At 39.6% G+C, this 24,870-nt stretch overlaps 1 protein-coding gene across 9 annotated transcripts in view; it reads left to right on the top strand.

The window, feature by feature from the left end:
* sh3tc2 (SH3 domain and tetratricopeptide repeats 2) overlaps nucleotides 1-20,162 on the top strand; it is an 80,932-nt gene extending 60,770 nt beyond the window's left edge. For 8 of the 9 annotated variants that reach the window (XM_039773943.1, XM_039773942.1, XM_039773946.1 and 5 more), the window contains exons 13-18: nucleotides 189-369; nucleotides 12,019-12,169; nucleotides 12,279-12,401; nucleotides 12,493-12,643; nucleotides 17,204-17,400; nucleotides 19,485-20,162. In XM_039773943.1, coding sequence (XP_039629877.1) covers nucleotides 189-369; nucleotides 12,019-12,169; nucleotides 12,279-12,401; nucleotides 12,493-12,643; nucleotides 17,204-17,400; nucleotides 19,485-19,694 — 1,013 coding nt within the window. In that variant the 3' untranslated portion in view covers nucleotides 19,695-20,162. Of the gene's footprint in view, nucleotides 1-188; nucleotides 370-12,018; nucleotides 12,170-12,278; nucleotides 12,402-12,492; nucleotides 12,644-17,203; nucleotides 17,401-19,484 lie in introns of those variants that run through there. The other variant, XR_005636117.1, reaches the window with a different exon arrangement.
* Nucleotides 20,163-24,870: the final 4,708 nt, after the last annotated feature.

The raw sequence follows: 24,870 nt of genomic DNA, 5'->3' as shown, positions 1-24,870 counted from the left end.
TAGTGTTATTTTTAAACAATGGAGAAGTTTATTTAATGAATAGTTGCAATGAAAGACAGTTACTGAAAGAGGCCAGAGATAAGAACCACTGAGCTTGAGGGGTAGCTGGGTGCCATTACTTTGCAGTTTTCATTTTACCAATGAATGCATAAATGCCAACTAACCATCTCATGTACTGCTCCCTGTAGGTCAACTACTGGCTGCCCAGGCTCTGAGCTGTTTTTATGAACGGGTCCTGCCAAACCACAGCTGCTGCATCCTCTACTATGAACACTGTCTCACTTTGTCCCAGCAGCTGAAGAACAAACAGCTTGAGGGGTCACTGTTGGATATCCTGAGTGAGTTGTACCTGTCACTGCATGCTGAAAAGTAAGCACATCTGCCTTCCACTTGCAGTTTGGGTTTTAATATGTCTAACAATTAATATTCCAGATGATCTGCTCAAAAACTATAACTTACAAAAGACTGAGACCTGCTAAGTATAAATTGTAAAACATGATCAAACATAGCTTGTTATTCTCAGTACAACTTAAACCATTTCAGGACTGACTTTGTGGAATATCGCACATTCATCCATGTATTCATCCCTTAGCTCCAGGCAGAAGAGAAAGCCATCAAGATACCTGTACACTGTCAATGGATAAAACTACCACTTAGTCACTTAGTCATCACTTAGTCAGCCATATCATTCAATGCTGATAGTTACATGGTGCTTGTTATAGTCACGTCATCAGCTGCAACAGGTAGGTAAAGCATTAAAACAGTGATAGACTACCATATATTTATTTGTAATACTCTCCTCATATTGATAGGTGTAATGATGGGCTGCCTCATGGATATAAACTCCTAGAACAGAATGTTGGTTGTTGTTTGTGTGGGACTTACAAGTTTTCCCTTTGTCTATATAGCTTTCGTTATTTTTTTTTGTCTGGTTATTCTGGTTTTCCTCCCACTCCCCACAAAATGAGCATGTTAGGATAAGTGGTGATTTTAAACTAGCCCTGTGTGGGTGGGTACAGTATGCGAGTGGTACTTGAGATAGACAGGCACTTTATTCAGGCTTGGTTTCTGCCTCACATTGCAATGATGCTGGGGTACAATCTGGCTCGCCATGACCATGAATTAAATTAAATGGGTTTGAAAATGATATTTTTATGTTTTCTTTGCTCAAATAGCACACATTCAGGGAGAACCTGAAAGGCTTGCTATTGACCACAAAGGAAAAGTCAACACTTTTGACAATGCCTCAGTTAACTTTTATAGTTTTAAACCAGGAGTGGGCAGTATTGGTCCTGGACGGCTGCAGTGGCTACAAAGGTCAATTATTGCTGATGAAGCACTTATTGCTCAAGTGACATTTTTCTGTTTCATTTTACTACTCTCACTTGTTAAGGTCCCCCACCCCGATTGGTTATTTCAGTCTTAAACAACTGAATTCACTATTTTTAATGGCTCTTTATAATAATAAGATGCAAATGACAAAGGAACCAGCAGTTCTCCATCTAACCTGTTACCATTTACACTTGTGTGGATTCATTATGCACTACTTGGTAAATAAAACACTTAAAAGAAAATGTGACAGACTGAAAATTATACGTTTTAGGCTTCGCATCATTTAGACGATATCCTTGGAAAGCAAAAAAATCTATGATATAAAAACATTACATTGCAGACTAACAAGCCATAAAATTAAATCAGGTCTGAGATTGGCAAGGATTTGTTCCTAATTAAGCCACTGGGATGGAATTAAAACCTACAGCCGCTGCGGCGTTCCAGGACTGATGTTGCCCACCCCTGTCTTAACCTCTCATTTGGTTAGGATTGGCTAAAATACCATAGAACAAGGCCTCCCTCCAATTTGCACTGCTACAGTTGATAAAATCTCACTGAAAAACATCTTCCCGAGCAATTTCTTACCTCTGTTGTAAAACGTTTCTTAATTAGTAACCAACGTGAAGCCTCTTTAGAGCCCCTCTGCCTCACTTTGTACCAAAAGTAGTTTGCAACTTGAACAATGAGAGTCAATGTATTTCAAGTTTTTCTCAATTGTTCAGACACATTTCTCATTCTCATTCTCAAAATCTTAAATGAACAGTAAAAGCAGTTCCCATAATACTATATCACCTGTTCAAAGTACCTTGTAAAGCACTCAAACCTACAGCAGGGGTCCCCAACTCCAGACCTGGACGGCTCCAGTGGCCGCAGGTTTTCATTCTAACCCTTTTCTTAATTAGTGCACTTTTTTTGTTGCTAATTTAATTCTTTTGAATTAATTTTAATTGACTTGTTTTTTAAGATTTGCTCCCTTGAATTTCTTCATTGTCCCTCTGAATTGCTTAATTTCTTTCCTTGAATGGCACCCTAACAGAAATGAAGTGTGAAATGAGTGAGCCAACAGAAGACTAGCTAAGTCAGGGCATGAAACTCCAATCAATTTCAGTCCAACCAGTTGCTTAATTAGGCACACAGTCTTGTCATTAATTAAATCCATTCTTTAATTCCCTGGCTTGTTGCTGCTGTCATTGTGCAATTGCAGAAATATCCAAAATTGTTAATTTTCTCTTTTCTAAGAGCACTGGTAAAATGTTTTGGGGACCTGAGCAGATCAGCATTCCTGAGACCTTTACCTTTCTTTATTTTCAGATATTGTATGATCAACAATGTTGGTTATGTTTTGTTCATCGTGTTTTAGTTCATATTGTATCTCATGAATGTTTGGCTGCTAATTCAGGAAAAAGAAACAAGGGGTTTGAATCTTCAAGTGCAAGTCAAATAAAATTAAATCAAAGGAAGTTAATTAGGAGCAAAAGCAGATCACTAATTAAGAAAAGGGTCAGAATGAAAACCTGCAGCCATTGGTACCCTCCACGACCAGAGTTGGGGACCCCTGAACTACAGTACAGTGCATCTGGAAAGTTTTCACAGCGCATCACTTTTTCCACATTTTGTTATGTTATAGCCTTATTCCAAAATTGATTAAATTCATTTTGTTCCTCAGAATTCTACACACAACACCCCATAATGACAATGTGATAAAAAGTTTACTTGAGGTTTTTGCAAACTTATTAAAAATAAAAAAACTGAGAAAGCACACGTACATAAGTATTCACAGCCTTTGCCATTAGGCTCAAAATTGAGCTCAGGTGCATCCTGTTTCCCCTGATCATCCTTGAGATGTTTCTACAGCTTAATTGGAGTCCACCTGTGGTAAATTCAGTTGATTGGACATGATTTGGAAAGGCACACACCTGTCTATATAAGGTCCCACAGTTGACAGTTCATGTCAGAGCACAAACCAAGTATGAAGTCAAAGGAATTGTCTCGAGGCACAAATCTGGGGAAGGTTACAGAAAAATTTCTGCTGCTTTGAAGGCCTCATTGAGCACAGTGGCCTCCATCATCCGTAAGTGGAAGAAGTTTGAAACCACCAGGTGCCTCATGTATAACGCCATGCGTAGAACTCGCACTATAACATGGCGTAAGCACAAAAGCCGAAATGTGCTTACGCACAGAAAAATCCAGATGCAGGAATCTGTGCATACTCCAACTTCCACGTTCTTCCGCTACATAAATCCCGATCAGCGTGAAAAGTAACGCTCGTGCACATGCTTTATGTAACGCCCCAACTCCTCCCAGAATTACGCAACAAAAGGAAGCTGATCGAGTGACATAGCGTTCACAAAATCGCACAGTGCCGGAAATAAAAAATAAGTCACATATCAAAGTTGCCGTGAAAAGGCGAGTTCTAGCCCACTGTCTGAGTGTCATATGAAAGCTTATTAGAGTACAGAGAAAAAAAGGCACACAGTGGGGAAAAAGCACGAAATGTCAACTTCAATCTCGACATTTCCACTTTAATCACATAGTTTATTTTGTCATTAAAGTAGAACATCATAAACTTCATCTTAAAATCATTTAATTAACCAGTTTCTCAAATCACATCGTAATTAAAGTAGCACGTTAAATGCTTTGTTTTGTATTTGATCTTCTACTCGTATGTGCTCTATGTGTGTGAATCACTACTTGCTTCTTAAAACAGCTCTCTGAATAACTAAAATACTGAGATGTATATGTGATACCATTTTTATGATGATAGGAGTTAAAGTATGTTATTAAACATGGGTTTCACTTCGATGAAATAATTTATTGCAGCAGTACTCAGGAGCGGCTCTAGGCTTGTGGTGACACTGGGCAGCAGAAGAATCGGTGGCTCCTTCGCCCGCCCGTCAGTAAGGTAGCTTATGCACGGCGGATGGCCACGTCCGTTTACAGACATTGCATAGCCGCCTCGTGCTCATGACACAAGCATTCAACTTTTGCCGAAATTTGTCACTGAGTTTTTAGCTGTGCTGTTATTTTCTCTTTGTGTTTTATATTCAATATATATTGGCGTAGCCGCCACTGCAGTCCTTGCTTTTCTTTCCCCAAGTAACCGATCGCCACACAATCAGCTCTGTAATAGAAGTTAAGCCATCTGTAAGCTTAGAGCGCCGATTCTTCAAAACATTTAAGGAACATTGAAATATCTTCGTAGTACATCTTTAATTATTCTATCCTTCACGACACTCCCAGTGAAGAATATAGATTATTTAAATGTAAAGTTTTATCTGTATAATTTAATAAACATATTTTGCGGCATTTCATCTTAAAAATGATATCATCATCATATGTAAATACGCACTTAATAAAGTGGTGCAGGTTGTGCAATATTATAACTGTAGTGCGAGTTTACAGTGGGGTGATTGTACTTATAAGTACAAACAGTTCTACAAGGTGCAATTGATTAACTGCATTTAAAGTTCTTGGGATTAAACTGTTTCTGAACCGCGAGGTCTGTACAGGAAAGGCTTTAAAACGTTTTGCAGTGGCTGAGACAGGTGTCCTTGAAGCTGTATACCGATAATTCTCTTTCCGATCAGCTGCTGCTGTGATTCACACTCAGATACTGTGATATAAATACTCTGAGTGGTGCAGTGAGAGTAATATGGAAAAAGATGATCCGCTGTGGCAACTCCTAACGGGAGGAGCTGAAAGAAGAAGAAGAAGGAGAAGTGAGAGTAACAACGCTAAAGCAGTTATGGTATTTGGAACACTATGGCTGTTCCCTGGACCATTATATTGTTACAAGTTAATTACAATCAGATTCGTTACACTAATAAACAATATGCGGTTAGTTTCAGTGTATTTATAAAGCCGCGTCAGGAAAATAAGGTGTAACCACACAGGAACAGTAGCACTGCTTTGACGCTGGGTGCCGCCAGTCTGCAAAACCGAGCGGAGAACTTGCGTACGACAAGGTATTCGGTACTGTGGAAAAGTGCATGGCTTTATGCCAAGTGTAGGTTTTACACATCGCGATTTGAATGTGGAAAAGTTCTTACACAACATTTCTGTGCGTATGCACCATTTATACATGAGCTCTTCCTAGAGCTGGCTGGCCATCTAAACTGAGCGATTGGGGGAGAAGGGCCTTAGTCAGGGAGGTGACCAAGAACCTGATGGCCACTCTGTCAGAGCTCTAGAGGTTCTCTGTGGAGAGAGGAGAACCTTCTAGAAGGACAACCATCTCTGCAGCAATCCACCAATCAGGCCTGTATGATAAAGTGGCCAGATGGAAGCTACTCCTTAGTGAATGGCACATGGGATCCCTACAGTGAAGCATGGTGGTGGCAGCATCATGCTGTGGTGATGTTTTTCAGTGGCAGGAACTGGGAGACTAGTCAGGATAAAGGGAAAGATGACTGCAGCAATGTACAGAGACATACTGGATGAAGACCTGCTCCAGAGGGCTCTTGACCTCAGACTGGGGCAACGGTTCATCTTTCAGCAGGACAACCACCCTAAGCACACAGCCAAGATATGAAAGGAGAGGCTTCAGGACAACTCTGTGAATGTCCTTGAGTGGCACAGACAGAGCCCAGACTTGAATCGTATGAACATCTCTGGAGAGATCTTAAAATGGCTGTGCACCGATGCTTCCCATCCAACCTGATGGAGCTTGAGAGTTGCTGCAAAGAGGAATGAGCAAAACTGGCCAAGGATAGGTGTGCCAAGCTTGTGGCATCATATTCAAATAGACTTGAGGCTATAATTGCTGCCAAAGGTGCATCGGCAAAGTATTGAGCAAAGGAGGTGAATACTTACTGTATGTACATGTGATTTCTCAGTGTTTTTATTTTTAATAAATTTGCAAAAACCTCAATTAAACTTTTTTCACATTGTCATTATGGGGTGTTGTGTGTAGAATTCTGAGGAAAAAAATGAATTTAATCCATTTTGGAATAAGGCTGTAACATAACAAAATGTGGAAAAAGTGATGCGCTGTGAATACTTTCCGAATGCACTGTATATGCCAAAGTGCACAAAGTCAATTTTGGTGTTTCCAAATGGATAGCACTCTTTGTTCATTGTGTGGACACTGAGGCACAATCAGACGGGTGCTGTAATGTTCCGAGAATTAAAAATACTGTTCTACACACCCAAATACAAAAATGTTTTTAGTGTAACAGTATTCATATATCTGAGTACAGTGAAAATAAAAAGCAAGTGGGAAATTGCAATGCAGTTTTTCATAATGGTTTAGGTGCATTTCCTGCAATATATATTGTTTTTGAAAAACAGAAAGGAGAATCATAGAAATTATGTTCAAAAATACATCAAAACTGTGACAAAATGAAGCACTGCTAGAAAAGTTCTTTAGCCATTCCTGAAAACTGATTTCTTCACCAAAAGTAGCACACAAACACACACACATCACATTACTAGACCTTTCCTAGAACAACTTACACAAAGATGTGCTTATTAGAAAAATACAAATAATTTATTTACTTTTTGCTCTTTTGTTGTTTCATTGTCAAGAGAGAAAATAAAATAATAAACTTATTTGCAGTAGTATTTCCTACAAAACTGAAGTGCATAACACACACCAAAGGAACAGGAATAGAAAAATGGTTAATATCTGAAGGTGCAAGTCAGTTAGACATATGGTTTAAAAGATAATAAGGAAAGAAAAAATCAAGGTCCGACATTGTCCTGCCTCTTAAGAGGGTCTGACCACATCACTTCATCAAAGCTACAACACACATTTTCATTAGCCATACAATAAGGGAAGTATCACCGGGAGTGATTAATCCAGCCCTGGGCTGACCCTACATCAACATCACCACATGCTTCTGCCGCTACCTGAAGAAGAGCCAAACACTCATAAAGATGGCAGTCATAAAGCCTCCATTGTCATGTGAAAAAGAATCCTTCGAGTGGATTAAGTAAGTGAGGAACACAGTGGGGGAAACTGAAGAATAAATTGGGGATAGTCAATGACCGAATTGTGTACTGCAGTGCTCAATTGAACCTGATGTTATCCAAGAGGATAACAAATGTTGTCTGCTCTAGATCCTTTCCATGGACAGGTGGAATAAAAATGCCATGCAGTGTGCCCAGGAATGTACATGATGAATGCTGTAGGGTTCAAGAGTGGCATGGTGATAAAGGATGCCATTAGGACTAATTGTAGCACACATGGTGATGCTTACCTCACAATGTCCACAAAAGCATAATGGCCATGATGCTCCTGACTTGTCACCTTATTTTAGCCAGGCTGAAACCAGCCTAATTCATGAAAATATATTGTGAATGGCAGCAGAATCACTCTCCATGATTGTCTGTTAGACAGAAAAAGACAACAGCAAATTACTTACAACAAATGTACTATATATTGGTAGAGATAGCTGCGGTGGACTGGTGCCCTGCCCGGGGTTTGTTTCCAGCATTGTGCCCTGTTTTAGCTTGGATTGGCTCCAGCAGACCCCCGTGACCCTGTGTTAGGATATAGTGGGTTGAATAATGGATGAATGGTAGAGCTAGATGAGTCAGTGATACTAAACAGCAGAACAGTGCACAGCAAAAGGTCATACAATTAAGTAAAAATATATGAGTGTATTAGCACTATCATATGTTGTATTGTAGCGGTTAGCTTACTGGAACATATTTATTTCACGCTCCTTTGACTCTCACAGATTTTCATTCAAAATATGCCTTTAACAGCTGCTTCATTCTCAAATGGTTGTGGCTTTGGACATGATTCAGTGTAGACAGACTAACTTAGTGATTGTCATTGAATTTTGCTTTGTTGGACGCTATTTTATGTTTGTAAAACAGGTTCCACTTCAGGTGTGAAGAGTTTGTGCCTTCCTATGTTTCCTTATCATCCCACAGAGTTCTGCAAAACAACACTTGCAAATGGGCTAATTGCTGGATAGTGCACTACCATACATCCAGAATATAGATTATGTATGTTACAGCACAATATGGTGTAATAAGCTGGCAAATCAATGCACACATATGTCATGTATATGTATCAGGCTTTAATAATTGTGTCTGTGGGTTCAGATTTTGTGTCTCATAAATCGTGAAAAACTGTAAATATACATTTTAGGATTTCAACAAAAACAAAACACAGTATTGGGCGGCACGGTGGCGCAGTTAGCAGACCTGGGTTCGCTTCCCGGGTCCTCCCTGTGTGGAGTTTGCATGTTCTCCCCATGTTTGTGTGGCGGTGCTCCGGTTTCCTCCCACAGTCCAAAGACATGCAGGTTAGGTGGACTGGCAACTCTAAATTGTCCCTAGTGTGTGCTTGGTGTTTGTGTGTGTCCTGTGGTGGGTTGGCACCCTGCCTGGGATTGGTTCCTGCCTTGTGCCCTGTGTTGGCTGGGATTGGCTCCAGCAGACCCCTGTGACCCTGTATTTGGATTCAGTGGGTTGGAAAATGGATGGATGGACAAAACACAGTATAGACTGGAAAACAATATCTGAAACACAAATACTGAAATCACCAAGGGTAAAATATTCTATTATCCATCAATTCTCTCCTCTCTGTTAAGTTGTTAAGATTTCATCAACATCATATCAGTTGCCTTGCAAGGTACAAAGGGGAAACCTTCTGGTAAGATTCAGCCACCCTTGGAAAACCTCAGCTATGATCACGTAACATGCAGCATTAATTGCCTCCAGTAAGAACATTTGTTTATCGGACTAACATGGCTACATACTGAACACTTTTTACCTCTGTGCTGAAATAAATTCCTTAATTGTGTTGAAAAAGGTGAATAGAGTGTCAGAATCTTCATCAATATTTGCTGGTGGCCAACAAACTATCCATCCATCCATTTTCCAACCCGCTGAATCCGAACACAGGGTCACGGGGGTCTGCTGGAGCCAATCCCAGCCAACACAGGGCACAAGGCAGGAACCAATCCTGGGCAGGGTGCCAACCCACCGCAGGACACACACAAACACACCCACACACCAAACACACACTAGGGTCAATTTATAATCGCCAATCCACCTAACCTGCATGTCTTTGGATTGTGGGAGGAAACCGACGCAGACACGGGGAGAACATGCAAACTCCACGCAGGGAGGACCCGGGAAGCGAACCTGGGTCTCCTAACTGCGAGGCAGCAGCGCTACCACTGCGCCACCGTGCCGCCCTGCCAACAAACTACTCTATCACTAAATTGACCTGGTGAAACCTAATATTGGTAGGTCAGGCCTCACCATTACTCTGTTAATCTCAAAAAATAAGACATTGCATAGGCCATTCAGGAAGTCTGTAAAATGCTCTATGCTGTAGGGCCCAAATGGCAGGAACATGGTGGATTACACCACTTTCTAATATTGCTATGGACATTGTTATGCTATGACTACGCTGCTCTGGCACATCCATTGTGGATGGCCCATGATGGTACTGCCATATCACCTGATTTATTCAGGCTGAATCCAGCTTTATCCACATACGCAAAGTGTAGAGTGCTATTCACCTCAATTTCCACCACCCTCTGCAAAACACACAGCCTTGTATAGTAGTGTAGATGTAAAATAGCGCTATGGCCAACTGCATTAATGTTGTCACATTCTGTGGTACCATTTTCAAAATGGAGGGATATCTTTGAGAAATGTATCTGAGCAACTGAGAGAAACTGTAATACCACTTAAAATGTTCTTGTATTCCTTGTTCTTTCTGGGTGGAGCCCCAGGAGGTGGGCCACCCTAATGTCACTGCTACTGGGTTCTCCTTCTGGCTATTAAAGGCTGTGAGGAGGAGAAATTCAGTAGTAGCTCATTGAGTTGTATTGGAGTTCTGTGCAAGAATTACCTTTCTTGTTATTTTCCTTCTGGTTTCTGGATTTTTGTATCACATAATGGATCGCATCTTGGAACTTGTTTGCTGAGGATTGCCTTTTTGGACAAATTCTTCTGTATGCTCTGTTGCACCTTTTTGTGTTTTTTTTTCTATTTTTATTATTAAGTCTTTATTTATTAAGATTCTTTGTTGCCTTTCTCTAGACCAGGTTAATGTCAATTCCCTCTCTTGTTGGGCTTTTTGATATGTATTTTGGGACCTTCCTTTATATTTTGAATTGTTAAGCCAGCTTTCTCCACTTTGGCCCTAACCAGACCGAAGCCTACAGGAAGTTGTCTGGGGCAAGTTGGTCTGGAGTATCTTCAGTGCTGGTGAATTAAGGTTCTGACCTCCTTTACAGTTTGTTTTGGAGGCCTCAAATCCTTTTTGACATTTTCAACTCTTCTTCGTACAACATTCTTCATAAAAATCCACTTAAATTCTTTCTGTGACAGAATAGTTGTGCTCATTAATGGCTAGTTACTGTAAGCAGGCATCTACATTTAGCCACATAAGGCCAGGTAAGAAAAGTAAGTCCTTGTAGGCTCTGCCATAAGTCCTTCATTTATTTAGCTCATTTCATTAAGTTAAGAGTGAGTGTTTTCAAAGTATCCTTAGCTGTATGAGTGGTTTCCTTTTTCTGATTTTTTTTTCATGTAATATCATGATCTGATAATTCTCAAATTCCCTTTGTTGTTTCATGAATCTCTACTACTTTATTTTTTCTGTCCGGGGTGATCCTTTGACAGGAGGCTTCTCTGAAGGTGGTGCTATGTTTTCCTTTTAAATATCAACTTTCCTTAGACTACACAGCAAGCATAGCCTCTATCCTGGGTAGCCATTGGCATTGTGATTTAAGTGAAAGGTTCTGTCCAAAGCATCTGTTTAATTCTCTGTAATACAAAACACGCACAGGGTCTCGTCAACTTCATCCCCTGTAATACAAAATATATTAATATTATACATATTTAAATTTAACATTAAAATAAAAATTATGAAAGTAATAAATAAAACACTATAGGAAACCAAAACAAAAACTCTAACCTCACACCAGCCATTATAGAACTTAAAGCGCCAGATAAACATGTCCTTTTCCTTTATGAATGTTTAATTTACATGGGATGTCGATGTTAACTTCCTCTCATTTCTGTAATTGCACTGTTTCCTACTTAAGTTAAATTTAACAAAATATCCCTGATATTCCTGAACGGTTATAAATGGAAAGCTACTTAACCTCCACCGATCAATCGGTCCCTCATTTCTTGATGACATTTCACCAAGCAGTCTTTTTTAACCATTTCCAAATTAATTTCCAACAAAACACAGTGTAACTGCCAACATATCCTTATTAGGTATCTGAGATGTCAATTAAAAAGGTCATATGGGTATTATCATGGCAGGGAAATGCTCTGCCTAACTGAGGCATTGCACCTCTTAACCTCAACCCTGCTATGGTGATCTTTCATTGTACACATGGTGCTATGATGATTTTGTATTTTAACTGACAGAACCAGTATGGTCTCATACTACAAGAAATAGTTCTGTAGTGCTTCCACATATCATTTGTTGGTGTGAGGGTGGTTTTGCACCACTGTAGACATTACTAGGGTGACAGCATGGTATTATGTGTGTGGTATTACATTACAGTAAGCTTTGGATTGTTAACGTCAGAAGTGGGAAGCGTGTGTGGCTGGGGGATAAGTATTGCCTTTCTCTAAGAGGAGTCATCTTGCATTGTCATAAGCAGTACACTTTGACATTTTGACTAATATTTCTACATTCAGCATTATATTGATGGCTCATTGCTGCTGCACTACAATGTTGTGTTTTTATTATAGGATGTACACAACTTCTCTGGATTATACCAAGCAGAGCCTAAGAATCTCTATTGACCTTGGGATGAAAGACAAGGAGGCCAAGGCATGGCTCCGGGCAGGAAAGACTTATTACAGGATGGGAGAGGATGAGCTGGTAGAAATGTATCTGCAGGTAAGGAGAAGCACTTTTAAGAAATTAGTGCTTCACACAATGCTCCTTGAATTACAATTTCCAAATATGCATTAATAATACAAATGTAACTAATGTTTTAATCATAAAGGCAGCTGTTCAAATCGCTCAGAAAACTAAAAATACACATTTCATCTTGAGGATTTATGAGGAAGCAGGAGATGTTTTCTATGAAGGGGACAGAAATCGGCAAATGGCAATCAACTTTTATAAGGTATTTGGCCTTTGAGCAGGTTGTACCTTCTTTGATTTAAAATGATGCATGAATGTGTCTTCTTATAACTCGTACTCATTTAAATCATCAGGATGGTGCTATCTGCCTAGCAAGAAGCATGGGAAATCTCGACACAGAACTTCGCTTGGTCAACAAACTCGTTGACCTTCATGTAGCTATGAAGCAGTTTGAGGAGGCCTTGCCACATGCTAACCTGGCAGTGAGACTTAGCTCATTCACAGGTAAATAAGCAGCTTAACCTTAGATGGCGTACACTACAGGCACTATGTTTTCCTCAGCTAACCTACAACTGAATGAAAAAAGAATATCATTTTTGCTACCATCTAAAATGAGCAGAAAATACTTGTAATCATGTAATGTAAGGTAATTATATTTGATAATGCCTGAAATATCGCACAATCAAATGCAACTTTATAAATCTCTTTGCGACAATTTGTTCTGATTCACAGTATATTGCAGTATGCTTCAGATAGAAAAGACATTTAAGAAACATGCAGGAAAAAGAATCAATAATAAACTATTCTGTTACCATTATTCACACAAAACAATCCATACTGGCTGCAGGCACTGCTCAGCAGAACAGCAAATGTAGGCAGCATTTCTTTCATTTCACAACAGCATGCACCTTCCCACCTCACCGGTGAACATTTGGTCTCCCATTGGAGTTTTTATATTTTTTAACATTTGGTCTCTCATTGGAGTTTTTATATTTTTTTTTTGTAGGGGTTATATGAATAAGCTTCATGGAACAATGGAGACAATTGCATATATGATAGTGGTTTTGCTAGATATGAGACCCTGGAAATGAGGTTGGCATGAGACTGTGGTGAACCCACAAATGTGCACAGTTACTGATGAGATACTTCTATGTTTGAACATAATTCTTGTGAATGCTGCTGCCTCCTAAAAAGGCCTCCAACCCCTTGTGGACTTTCATCAGTACATATTGTATTTACTGTCATTTACCATTACCTACGCCATTTCTTCAGGCCTGTTTTCACTGTCACTATTCTGTTCTGTATCTAAGGCAGACAAGGAGTTCAAATAAAGAGATGGGATGTGAGCCACTAGCTCTGTTACTTGAAAAAGGACTTGATTATGTAAAGTGTAGATGGATACAGAGGCATAGCTGGACAACCAAATGTCAGGAAATTAACTAGTATTAAAAAAAAACATAAAAGAAAAAATAGTTGTGAATAGTTAATGGCTGACAAAAATGTCTTTGCATAGGTCATTGCTAAGAAGGGAAAAGAACTAGCACATAAACTTGTCTTGCTCAACTGGAAGAATCCTAACCCACCTCTTTTAAGAAACATGCAGTGGGCAACTGATGTTACAGTATATACGTTTTAAATTGGAAAAAATCTAATTCTCACTTAGAGGATCTGTTCAAAACTTTTTTAAAGCCTGGCAGGACCTAATCAATAATATTTTAGAATAAACATTTATATTGGGGGGAAAGACTCCTTTCTCTCTTTACTACTCTCAATAGTTTTACTCTGGCTGTTGGCCTTCCTCTCTTTCTCATGGGTGGGAGTTGATTTGAATTTAGTTTTGTTAGGTTTGACTTGATTGTATGGAATGTTAAATGCTTTTAATAAATTCAATTAAAGATCAAATAAAGAAGGAAAATGAAATTACAAGCAAAGAATCATAAGCAGAGTGGCACAGTGGTACAGTGGTAGTGCTGCTGCCTCGCAGTTAGGAGACCTGGGTTCGCTTCCCGTGTCTGCATGAGTTCCCTCCGGTCGCTCCGGTTTCCTCCCACAGTCCAAAGACATGCGGGTTAGGTGGATTGGCAATTTTAAATTGGCCCTAGTGTGTGCTTGCTGTGTGGGTGTGTTTGTGTGTGTCCTGCGGTGGGTTGGCACCCTGCCCAGGATTGGTTCCTGCCTTGTGCCCTGTATTGGCTGGGATTGGCTCCAGCAGACCCCCGTGACCCTGTGTTTGGATTCAGCGGGTTGGAAAATGGATGGATGGATGGGTTGGAAAATGGATGGATGGATGAAAAGCATAATGTAGAGTACTAAATGTGACCATAAGTATGGCATGATGTATGCAGAGTATAGCATTCACCTATAGGGCCAGTTAATAGTCACCAGTTAAGTTAACCTGCATATCACAGAAAAACATATAATAAAGATAAATACACAGATTTGGGAGGGGGAATTGTGTATGCAAACTTCCCCCAAACAGTGACAGTGATAGGCCGTGATTCAAGCGGAGTCTCTCATAGCTATGAGACAGCACTGTGCCATCATGATGTGCAAACCAAAATGAGTGAAGTTTATATCTGAAGCCGGCTTTGTTTTCTTTGAATTTTTCAACAGACAACCCTATCCTGAATTCTACACATTCTCTGGTATTTTGTGCAAATATTTAGGGATTTCTGGGGTTACCTGACTTTTTAAATCACCTTTTATTAACCTATCCATTTTCTGAACTTACATTGTCCAATAAAGTGTTTATTTCATTTAATAATTACTTTTAGCTACAAAGATCTAAAATGTTTTTAAGTGCATTTTCATGCTTTTTTCTCTATTTATACATGTACCCCTAACTATATACACACACACCCCTCTAGAATGGATCAACATTATGTCCTACAAATACAATCTAGCAAAAGCAAGAAGCATACAGACAGCATGAGATGTCAAGTAGCTGCCAGTGTTGAAAAACAGTGAACACTAGAGGCAGTAATGCCCCCAAACATGCAGTATGTGCTCTCGGTGGCTCTTAGGCATGGGCACAAATATGATTCTTTTGAGAAATGGCTTGGGTTGAAGTTTGTAGTTTCTTCCATGGTAGGGATTTGTGAAATGATTTGCGTGAAACTGAATTTGCCGCAAAACTCCCTCTTTCATTTGCAAAAAACAGTGAAATTCATGTCATCAACACAAGATGTTTAGTTCTGCATGGAAGTATTTCCATGCATTCATTTTGCATGCCTCTGCCTGTCATTTAATATTTAAATAAAGATCTCTAGTGAAAAAAAGATCACTGAACTATCACGTGTAGGCATTGTGTTGAGCTGTGTTGTTATTCTACTTGCTCAAACTTGGTGATATCAGTCATAAAGATTTATCAGTAACACAAAACTCCATCGGGCATGGAGCAGACATAAAATCAAGCTCATCTGTAGGAAATTGGCGGGTAAAAGCCTGGGAGGTGGAGGGGCAAGAAGCTTTCCATGTAGTTAGGTTTTCTGTGAGTTGCATTTTGGTGGGTCTTCGTGTTGAAAATACGGAGAACAGCACATATGTATAAATGCGATACTCTCTGCATGTTATTTAGAGTGAGAGGCATACATAGAATTAATTGTGTGCTGGAAATTATCTGCATTAAGCAGCTATGGAAAAGAACAAAGGTAAACATGTTAGAGTGAATGAGTCTTTAAGGGGAAATATTCCTTATTTTTCATTTCATAATTCCCACAAAATTCTTCCTAGTGAGTTTCATATTTTAGAATTGCAAAGTCACCTGTGAGATGTCATCACCACTCCCTGGGCTCTAGAAGGTAGGTGCCCTAGCAGTAGGCACAATTGACTGGCCTTATGACTAGATAAAAGCTAATGAATCATGAGGTAGGAGGCAAGAGAGGCTAGGGTCTGGGTAGATAGATAGATAGATAGATAGAGAGAGAGATAGATAGAGAGATTGAAAAAGAAAGAGAGGAGATGAGAAAGGGTGCAGGTCAGCATTGTACTAAGACGAGCAAGTGGACAAACAACCCTACCAGAGTAACAGTGGTGCCAGAGAGGCAACATTTTTTTTTTTTTATTTTAAGTGTGTTAATTTCACCCTAATCACCCTAATAGGTTTATTCAATAACCACATCACATTTTTGTATCTTTCGTCACCTGTGTGCTGTGTGGTTTTCTGACCTGGCACTTCCTGTCCCATTTTATTGTGACAGTAGTTGGTGCTCTTGTACATCTCCAACATCAGCCAAAGATACCTGACGAATTACAGTAGTAAGGGCATTTATTATGCAAAGATAAACAAAAAGTGAGGTGGGCAAAAGTATTAACATAAAATGTCAAATTAATAAATCAAAAGTAAAATCTTGCAGCAATCTTGGGCCTTACTAACAGGCTGGCATCCTTTCCTATCCAATGGAGTGCCTTTCAATTCACACATATCTGGCACAAACCCCACTGGTGCCCTGTGCTCCTGCTTGGTTTGATGGCTTAGGAGAATCCATCCAAAGTTCTACCTTCCCACTTGTCAACCAGACAACTGGGCACCCTTGATGGCTGTTAGGCCACATGTCCCCTAGGCATACACCCAGGCCAGAGCTCTCTTTCTTGTTTGTGTCAGTGCCTCATATTATTTTTCCAGGGCACTGATCAGACCTACACGGCACACTGCTCCAGTCAGCTGCTTACACACACACTGATACTTAGAGCAGCTTTGTCACCACCGGTGTGGCTTCTTCTTTTCCTACTATGAGTTTGACTAAACCGTTTTTCAGTAATGCTAGTTCCAAAACTGCTTTTTCTCTCTCTACCAGCCAGAGACCCTGTCACATTATATAGCACGTTTGTTATTTTAGCTTGTATAGTTATTAAGGTGTAAGAAGTGAATTATAACCTAGAATAGTTAAATATCATTTGCGATCATTTCAAAATGTAACAAACTTAGAGGTCAATTTGTTTTGAATGAAGGACTTTTTGGGCTAGCCTACTTTCTTGGTACAATTGTAGTATGGATGAGGCACTTATTTTGTTGGAACAAAACTGGTGTTTGACACTCTATCTGTTTCCTTTGCATACTTTCAGGAGATCAACTGAAGGAACGCTCATCCCTTCATCGGCTAGCTTCAGTGCACTTCTCATTAGAGCAGTATGAACTAGCAGAAAATTATTATTTGAAGGCCCTCTCCTTCACCCCCTTGCTTTTAAATAAAGCGGACCAGGCCAGCTATTTTGCTAAAGTCTACTACAAGCTGGGACAGCTGACTTTGCACAAACTGAAGGTAGGTGGCAGCATTTTAGCTTATTTTTTGAGTGCAGAGGAGAACAAGTCACAGAATTCAGTGTAGAATTGATAGAAATTTCTTGATTACATTGTGCTCACTATCTCAGTATAAATTCACCAAATGTTTGTATACAGTATTGACTTTGATGTGCTTTTTCCATTTATAGAATAATTAAAACATTAATGGGCTACAGTTTTTCTCAAGTGGTTGCCCTTATCATTTTGAAAACTATTCTTGAGGCAAAGACCCCACTCTCATCTCTCTAAAGCTGATGTTACAATTACGTGACTTCAGGTGATGGGGTATGTCAGATTTGCCAACTGCTGTTACTTATCTCCTTTTTGGACCATGTTAATTTATACAGGGTGGAGCATAAAGATCTCCCACATTTTGAAGGGGTATAAAAAATGAACAAAGCTATCTAAAACAAATTGTATACAGTATAGTTCTGAAAAGTACATAAAAAACAGTTTTGTTTTAATGGGTTTTAAAAGTCATATCAGACAAATGGTGGCCGTTGTTGGCAATACATTGCTGAAGACATTCCCGGAAATTCTCCATCACTCTCTGGGTCATCTCAGGTGGAATGGTGTTGATTTCCTGTCTGATCCTTTCCTTCAAATCCTCAAGAGATCGAGGACGATGTTTGAAAACCTTTTCCTTTAGGGATCCCCAAAGGAAAAAGTCACATGGGCTTAAATCTGGTGACCGTGCCAGCCACCCCACTTCTCCCCTTAAAGAGATCAAATGCCCAGAGAACATTTTCCTCAACACTCAGAGCGAATGTCGTGTTCTGTGAGCTGTGCCCCATCCTGTTGAAACCACACATGCTCTGTTCTACGTCTGCCAGGTGATTTTCTTTTCAGTGTGGACCCAGTTGCTTGAAGGTTAGAAATCCATAGGAAAATCATTTTCCGATCTGGTGCAGATGCACTTCAACCAAGCATGAAGTGTGTACAGAACGCTCACTGCATCGCTATCACAGAATGGTTGTTGTCATAATATGTCATGAACAGTATCATCTCCAGACAGAGGAGCAGCTTCAGCGACAGACTGCTGTCACCGTCCTGCTCCACTGACAGACTGAGGAGATCGTTCCTCCCCCACACTATGCGACTCTTCAATTCCACCTGGGAGGGGTAAACGTTAACATGCATTTTTATCACTCTTTAATATTGTTTTTTATCAATATGCTGCTGCTGGAGTATGTGAATTTCCCCTTGGGATTAAAAAAGTATCTATCTATCTATCTATCTATCTATCTATCTATCTATCTATCTATCTATCTATCTATCTATCTATCTATCTATCTATCTATCTATCTATCTATCTAATATGGTTGAACAAAAAAGCCCCGATGTTCACCAGTCCAACTCATGATGGGTACTGAAAATGATAGAGCCTAACCTACCGAATGGGACCAACCCCACCTCTCCACCCCCACTACAGCCCACACAGTTCTCCATCGAAATGTTGGAGATCTTTTTGCACTACCCTGTATGACTGAACATCCCTGGTATGCCACGTGTAGCAATCATGTACCAACCATCCAGCACACTCACGCTTGCCCCTTTTCGTGACAGCCAATAATACGCTACCTGATGTAGCCGGCACAGTACGAAGGTTTAACAATATGGTGAGTTTAGCCACAATTTCTGCCATTTTTGTTTTTCTTTTTTCTATTCTGTTGTGTTATGTAAAACACAAGACATCAGACAGATGTGCTTCTCTTCTGTTTGTGAGGTCCGAAACACACTTTTTCTTTATTCCTCATCACTACATTAAATCCTTTGTACATCCTGGTGAACATTCATTAGTTGTCAGCTCACATGCACACACTGCCTTCCCCTACAAGTAAAGACAAACCGGAGCAAGTCGTGGACTAATTTGATTAAGTCATTGGGCATGTCACTTTAGGTGACCAATTCAAGATGGCACACCACTGATTGCCTCTGACTTACTAAATGAAGGCTACAACTGAAAATCGATGTTAAAGTCACAAAATGTGACATAGCCTTTAGTTTCTCCGGTAAAGGGAAAAAAACTGCCTTAATCACTTTGACCTTATTGTTGTCTTCTAGGATGCCTTTGATGCTTCAGGTTACTTCCAGCTGGCCCTGGCTGCTGCTCTTGAGGACAAACAGGCTGAAAGCTTAATTTGCACTCGACTAGGAGAGATATACTCCAGTTTTCTGCCAGATGAGGAGAAGGCGCACTTCTTCTTTAGCAATGTTCAGACACTCAAGATGGACACAACTGTTTCTGATGACACAAGACTACAGCAGAGGTGAAAAAAGAAGAGAGCTCAGATCAGGCATGGGCATGCCCTGCCTCAAGAAAAGAGGGACCAGAATTTGCAGAGTTTTGCTTTTTAAGATATTATCCAGGTTAAGTGAGGATGGACATAATGACGTGAGCACTTTCAGCGTTGGACTAATTCAGCTCTGACTGACTAAAATGGATTGTCTTTACAAGTAGCTTACCACTTAACTAACACAATTGCCAAGTGAATGATCAAGTAGTTTTGAATGAACAGATATCTAATTTTTTTTAATTGCACACAGGATTCTAGTCTATTTCATTCTGAATGGTTTAGGCCAAAAAATGATGGTCACTTTTAAACTGGTAAATGTTCCAAATGTGTCAGCTACTTGTGTCTTGCTCTAGTAACATGTACACTCACTTCTCATAGCTGTCCTGGTATTCACTGGAATTTTCTGTGATTATTCATTCAGATATAGGCACACTGAAAAAAAAAATATGGAGATACATGGGATTGATTGCTAGTTCCAAACATCATTTGGCCCTACAGTTAAAACTTGTAAATAGAAGCTCCTGCACCCTGAGCCTTATGGGTGATTTATGTCACTCCTTGAAATTTTGTTGAGCACTTTTTTCTTCTCTTATACTCTTATTTATCTGATAGATATGGTTGAACTTTATTTATATTGAGTTTTTCATGAGTGGCAACTGTCAATGATGACTTCTCTGTCAACCAGCTAGATGTTAAATATATATTTAATATATATATATATATATATATATATATATATATATATATATATATATATATATATATATATATATATATATATATACAGTATATATACTGTAAACTTTGGTTCAGGAAGCATTGTGGTGCTGTGTTTGTTGAGCTTTTATTTGTAATAGAGAAAGTGATATGAGGCTGTGGTGAACAATGGCCTCTCTCCAGTCACACAGCCAATAGAGTTACACCAATTCTATACAACATAACACCTCTGATTTTGCTTTCTTCAATTTATTTTTATCTGGTCTGGCTTTCTGATGGCTAGCATTGTTACATCTCATAAAGAGAGACTTTCAGTCTTTGATACTCCTTTTTTAGGCAGTTTCATTGCCGTGTATGGATTAGTTCAGTCTGTGATGTTGACAGGGATAATTATTAGCCTCCCTACAAAACACCTGGGGCCTCATGCATAAAACTTACTTATAATGGGAAACACGCATAAGCTATTTCTTATGCAAAAGTTGGGATTTATTAAACACGAACTTGGTGGGAAAATTGTAAGAAAGTTACAGAAAGTTTTGACCAGCCATAGATCCTCTGCTGACATTTTTGGTTTTGCCATTTTAGTGAGTTAGGTGGCAGGACAATGAAATGGACAGATCTTTTTTAATTGTGTATTTCAATGACACATGAATCATATTCTGATGTCCATCCATCCATCCATTTTCTAAACCCGGTTGTTCTAAACCTGCAATGAAACAGGGATCACGTGATTTCTGTGTGATGGACTCTGTAATATACAGTAAGGTCCAATTCAGCATAAAACACCAAGGGGATGTCTAAATCGGCTTATAAGTTAGCCACCATCATAACAAAGAACACAAGGACAATTATATTAATATGATGCAGAGCGTTGAATTTTATGTTTGTTTGTCTGTGTATGTTAATTGTGGCAAAATTAGCACTTTCTTATTTTAATAAATTTGAAAATCTACCCATAGCTTAGCATTAAGGTGCAACTTGATTGATTTTTAAGTTAGAGTATTTTCTGTTATTTATTTGCTTTATTAAAGAGACAGATGTCACATTTTGTGAACATTTTCCAACAGGGCAATGAGTGACGTGTAATGGAGATTTGCTCAGACCATCACACCACTGTTTCTACAGGCAGGTATAAACTGCGCTACAGTTTAACCGCTCTTGCTAACTAATGAGGTTCTGTTTACCATCAGGAGTACCTTTATGGTGTGCAAAAGAGGAAAATACTGTAGACAATCTATTCAAGTTGAAATAACCTATCTCAAGCTCCACACGAAAGAGTGAACTAACCAGTAATTGAAACTATACACAGATTTCTCTGTCTTTTTTAAGTATTGGTGATGTGTAAGTGAAAGTTGCTTTGGGTAAGATAGATTATAGTATTTATTGAGCCATCCATCCTCTAAATCCACTTATCCAAGGTATGGGCAGCTGCCTATACTAGCAAGCAATGGGTACAGGCAGGGACAACCCCTGGATAAGGGTGCAGGGTGATCATGCAGACACACAGATTAGGGGATGACTTAGCATCGTCAATTCACCTATTCTGCATTCTTTGGACTGTGCAAGGAATCCAGAGTAATGACACACATGCAAAATCCACACAAAGACCACCCAGGATGCAACCCCCAGACTTCTCACTATGAGACAGCAGTGGTACCACTGCATCATTGTGCTCATTGATTAACATATAGGATAAAATACCCTTTATATGTGACTTATTTTAGCAACATAGGCCATCCTTTGAGGGGATGGAGCACATCCCCCTGACCACTCTTAAACTCCACCAAATGTCAGTAACACCTCAAGTTCACATTCACTGAAATTCCCTCTTTGTTCTCTTAGTTTGAAAGTAAAAATATCACTCAGGAACATGCCCAAATGTATATGGTAATTAGGCCATGAATATTCATAAAAGGGCATTTTTAAAGCCATACATGGTTACAGGTCAGTGGTGATAGGGAGTGGCTACAAGCACTATGTGCACGAATGTTAAGTTGATTTGAGATTTATAAAGGAACTTGTAGTGTGACCTGGTTTATGTATGGTTTTATAAATCATCTTTTTCATACATATGCTGTTTTTGCGTCTCTAATGAGATCTAATGGAATCTAAGTAACATTTTATACATGAGGCTTCTGGGCCTCAAATGAGCACCAGGTATAGAATGAGTAAAAGTAAGAATGGAACTGGAATTGTTGTGGCATAAATACCAGCCTATTCCTGGTATGGAACTGAATGGGAGTAAATGGGAGTGCACAGCAAATGTCAGGTTTCAAACTGACCAGCAACACACCTCCAACTCATTTTTATTGGCATGGTAAGTGCACATGTGCTGTGACAAAGCAGATGTCAAAGCAAAGCATACAGCAATATTAAAACAAGACAGTGGAGAAATGTGAGCACAATAAATAGAGATTTATATTAAGATTAAAATAAACTGTGAATTTAAAATATGTGCATATTTAAAATATTTTATATATAATAAATCTTTGCTTTTATGCAGGCATATACAATATGTTTAGAGCATGTGGTTTTATTTATATATTTTTATAGTATATGGCATGAGTTTGAACCTTACTCTGTCATGGAGACATGCATTTTTCCATTATATCTTGTATCTCCTGACAAAATGGTTATGCAGCCATAGTTGTTAAGTTGTAGGATATCTGGATCTGTACTTATCAGCCTGTGGAACTTTGAGTCCCTCTTTATACCATGTATCTGAAAGCACAGCAGGAAGTCCTGCTGTTTCTCCATCTCCCCCAAATGATACCTGTCACTTTCTCTCCTTCCTGGCTCTCCATGTTTGGTGGTGTTTGACAGTCTCCATTTCCAAAGCACTTGAAGGGTTGTAGCCTGTACGGATTTTTATTTCAATTAATTGGAACTCCTATCTAAATTAGGCATATACATATTTACTGCATTAGACCTTTATTATGCCTCTACAAATTAACACCGTAATATTTACCGTCTATAGAATTTAAAAAATATATGATTGCATTTTGTAGAACCTGACATTTTGCTGTGTCACTTATTTTGAAATGCCATTTTTATTCAAGCAGTTAGCTGCTAATGATTTCACAGTTGGAAAGGAAACTGAAATAGCTGGCTCTCGTTTGCATTTAGTGCCCTTGTCCTCTCCTTTTCAATTGTCATAATTCTAATACAGTTATAACTCAAAATCTATAGAAATATGAGATAGGAAAAAAATATATAGACTGTTTGTTTACCTATGGAAACAATAAAAATATCACATTAATTTGTGTTTCTAACTGCAAAATGACAGTAACAAAAAGCAGTTAAGTAACAATCACACAGGACATCCATACTGATATGGACTAGGTAATGTGTTAGGAACGAAAGGATGCCACATCATTTGATGGAAATGAAAATTATTAACCTACAGAGGGCTGAATTCAAAGACACTCTGAAAATCAAAATGAAAAAATGATGCAGCAGGCTAGTTCATTTTGCCGAAATTTTATTTCAGCAACTCCAAATCATACTCCATAGTTTGTATGGCCCCCACATGCTTGTATGCATGCCTGAAAATGTTGAGGAATGCTCCTAATGAGACGACAGATGGTGTCCTGGGGATCTCCTCCCAGATGTGGACCAGGGCATCAGTGAGCTCCTGGACAGTCTGAGGTGCAACCTGGCGGTGTTGGATGGACTGTAACATAATGTCCCAGAGGTGTTCTATTGGATTTAGGTCAGGCGAGCGTGGGGGCCAGTCAATAGTATCAGTTCCTTCATCCTCCAGGAACTGCCTGCATACTCTCGCCACATGAGGCTGGGAATTCTCATGCACCAGAAGGAACCCAGGACCCACTGCACCAGCATAGGGTCTAACAATGGATCCAAGCATCTATCCTGTAGAGGTCTGTGTGTTCCTCCATGCATATGTCTCCCCAGACCATCACTGACCCACCACCAAACCGGTCATGCTGAATGATGTTACAGGCAGTATAACATTCTCCATGGCTTCTCCAGACCCTTTCACTTCTGTCACATGTGCTCAAGGTGAACCTGCTCTCATGTGTGAAAACCGCAGGGTGCCAATGGTGGGCCTGCCAATTCTGGTATTCTATGGCAAATGCAAATCAAGCTCCAGGGTGCTGGGCAGTGAGCACAGCTCTAGAGGACGTCGGAGCCCTCAGGACACCCTCATGAAGTCTGTTTCTGATTGTTTAGTCAGAGACATTCACACTAGTGGCCTGCTGAAGGTCATTTTGTAGGGCTTTGGCAGTGCTTTCTTGCCCAAAGGAGCAGAAATCGGTCCTGCTGATGGGTTAAGGACCTTCTACGAGGGTCCCTGTCCAGCTCTCCTAGAGTAATTGCCCGTCTCCTGGAATCTCCTCCATGCCCTTAAGACTGTGCTGGGAGACAAAACAAACCTTCTGGCAATGGTACGTATTGATGTGCCATCCTGGAGA

This window comes from Polypterus senegalus, chromosome 13 (genome assembly GCF_016835505.1).
Source record: "Polypterus senegalus isolate Bchr_013 chromosome 13, ASM1683550v1, whole genome shotgun sequence".
In the NCBI taxonomy this organism is placed as follows: Eukaryota; Metazoa; Chordata; class Cladistia; order Polypteriformes; family Polypteridae; genus Polypterus; species Polypterus senegalus.
Note: the sequence above shows the minus strand (reverse complement) of the source record. Positions and strands in the feature narration are given on the sequence as shown.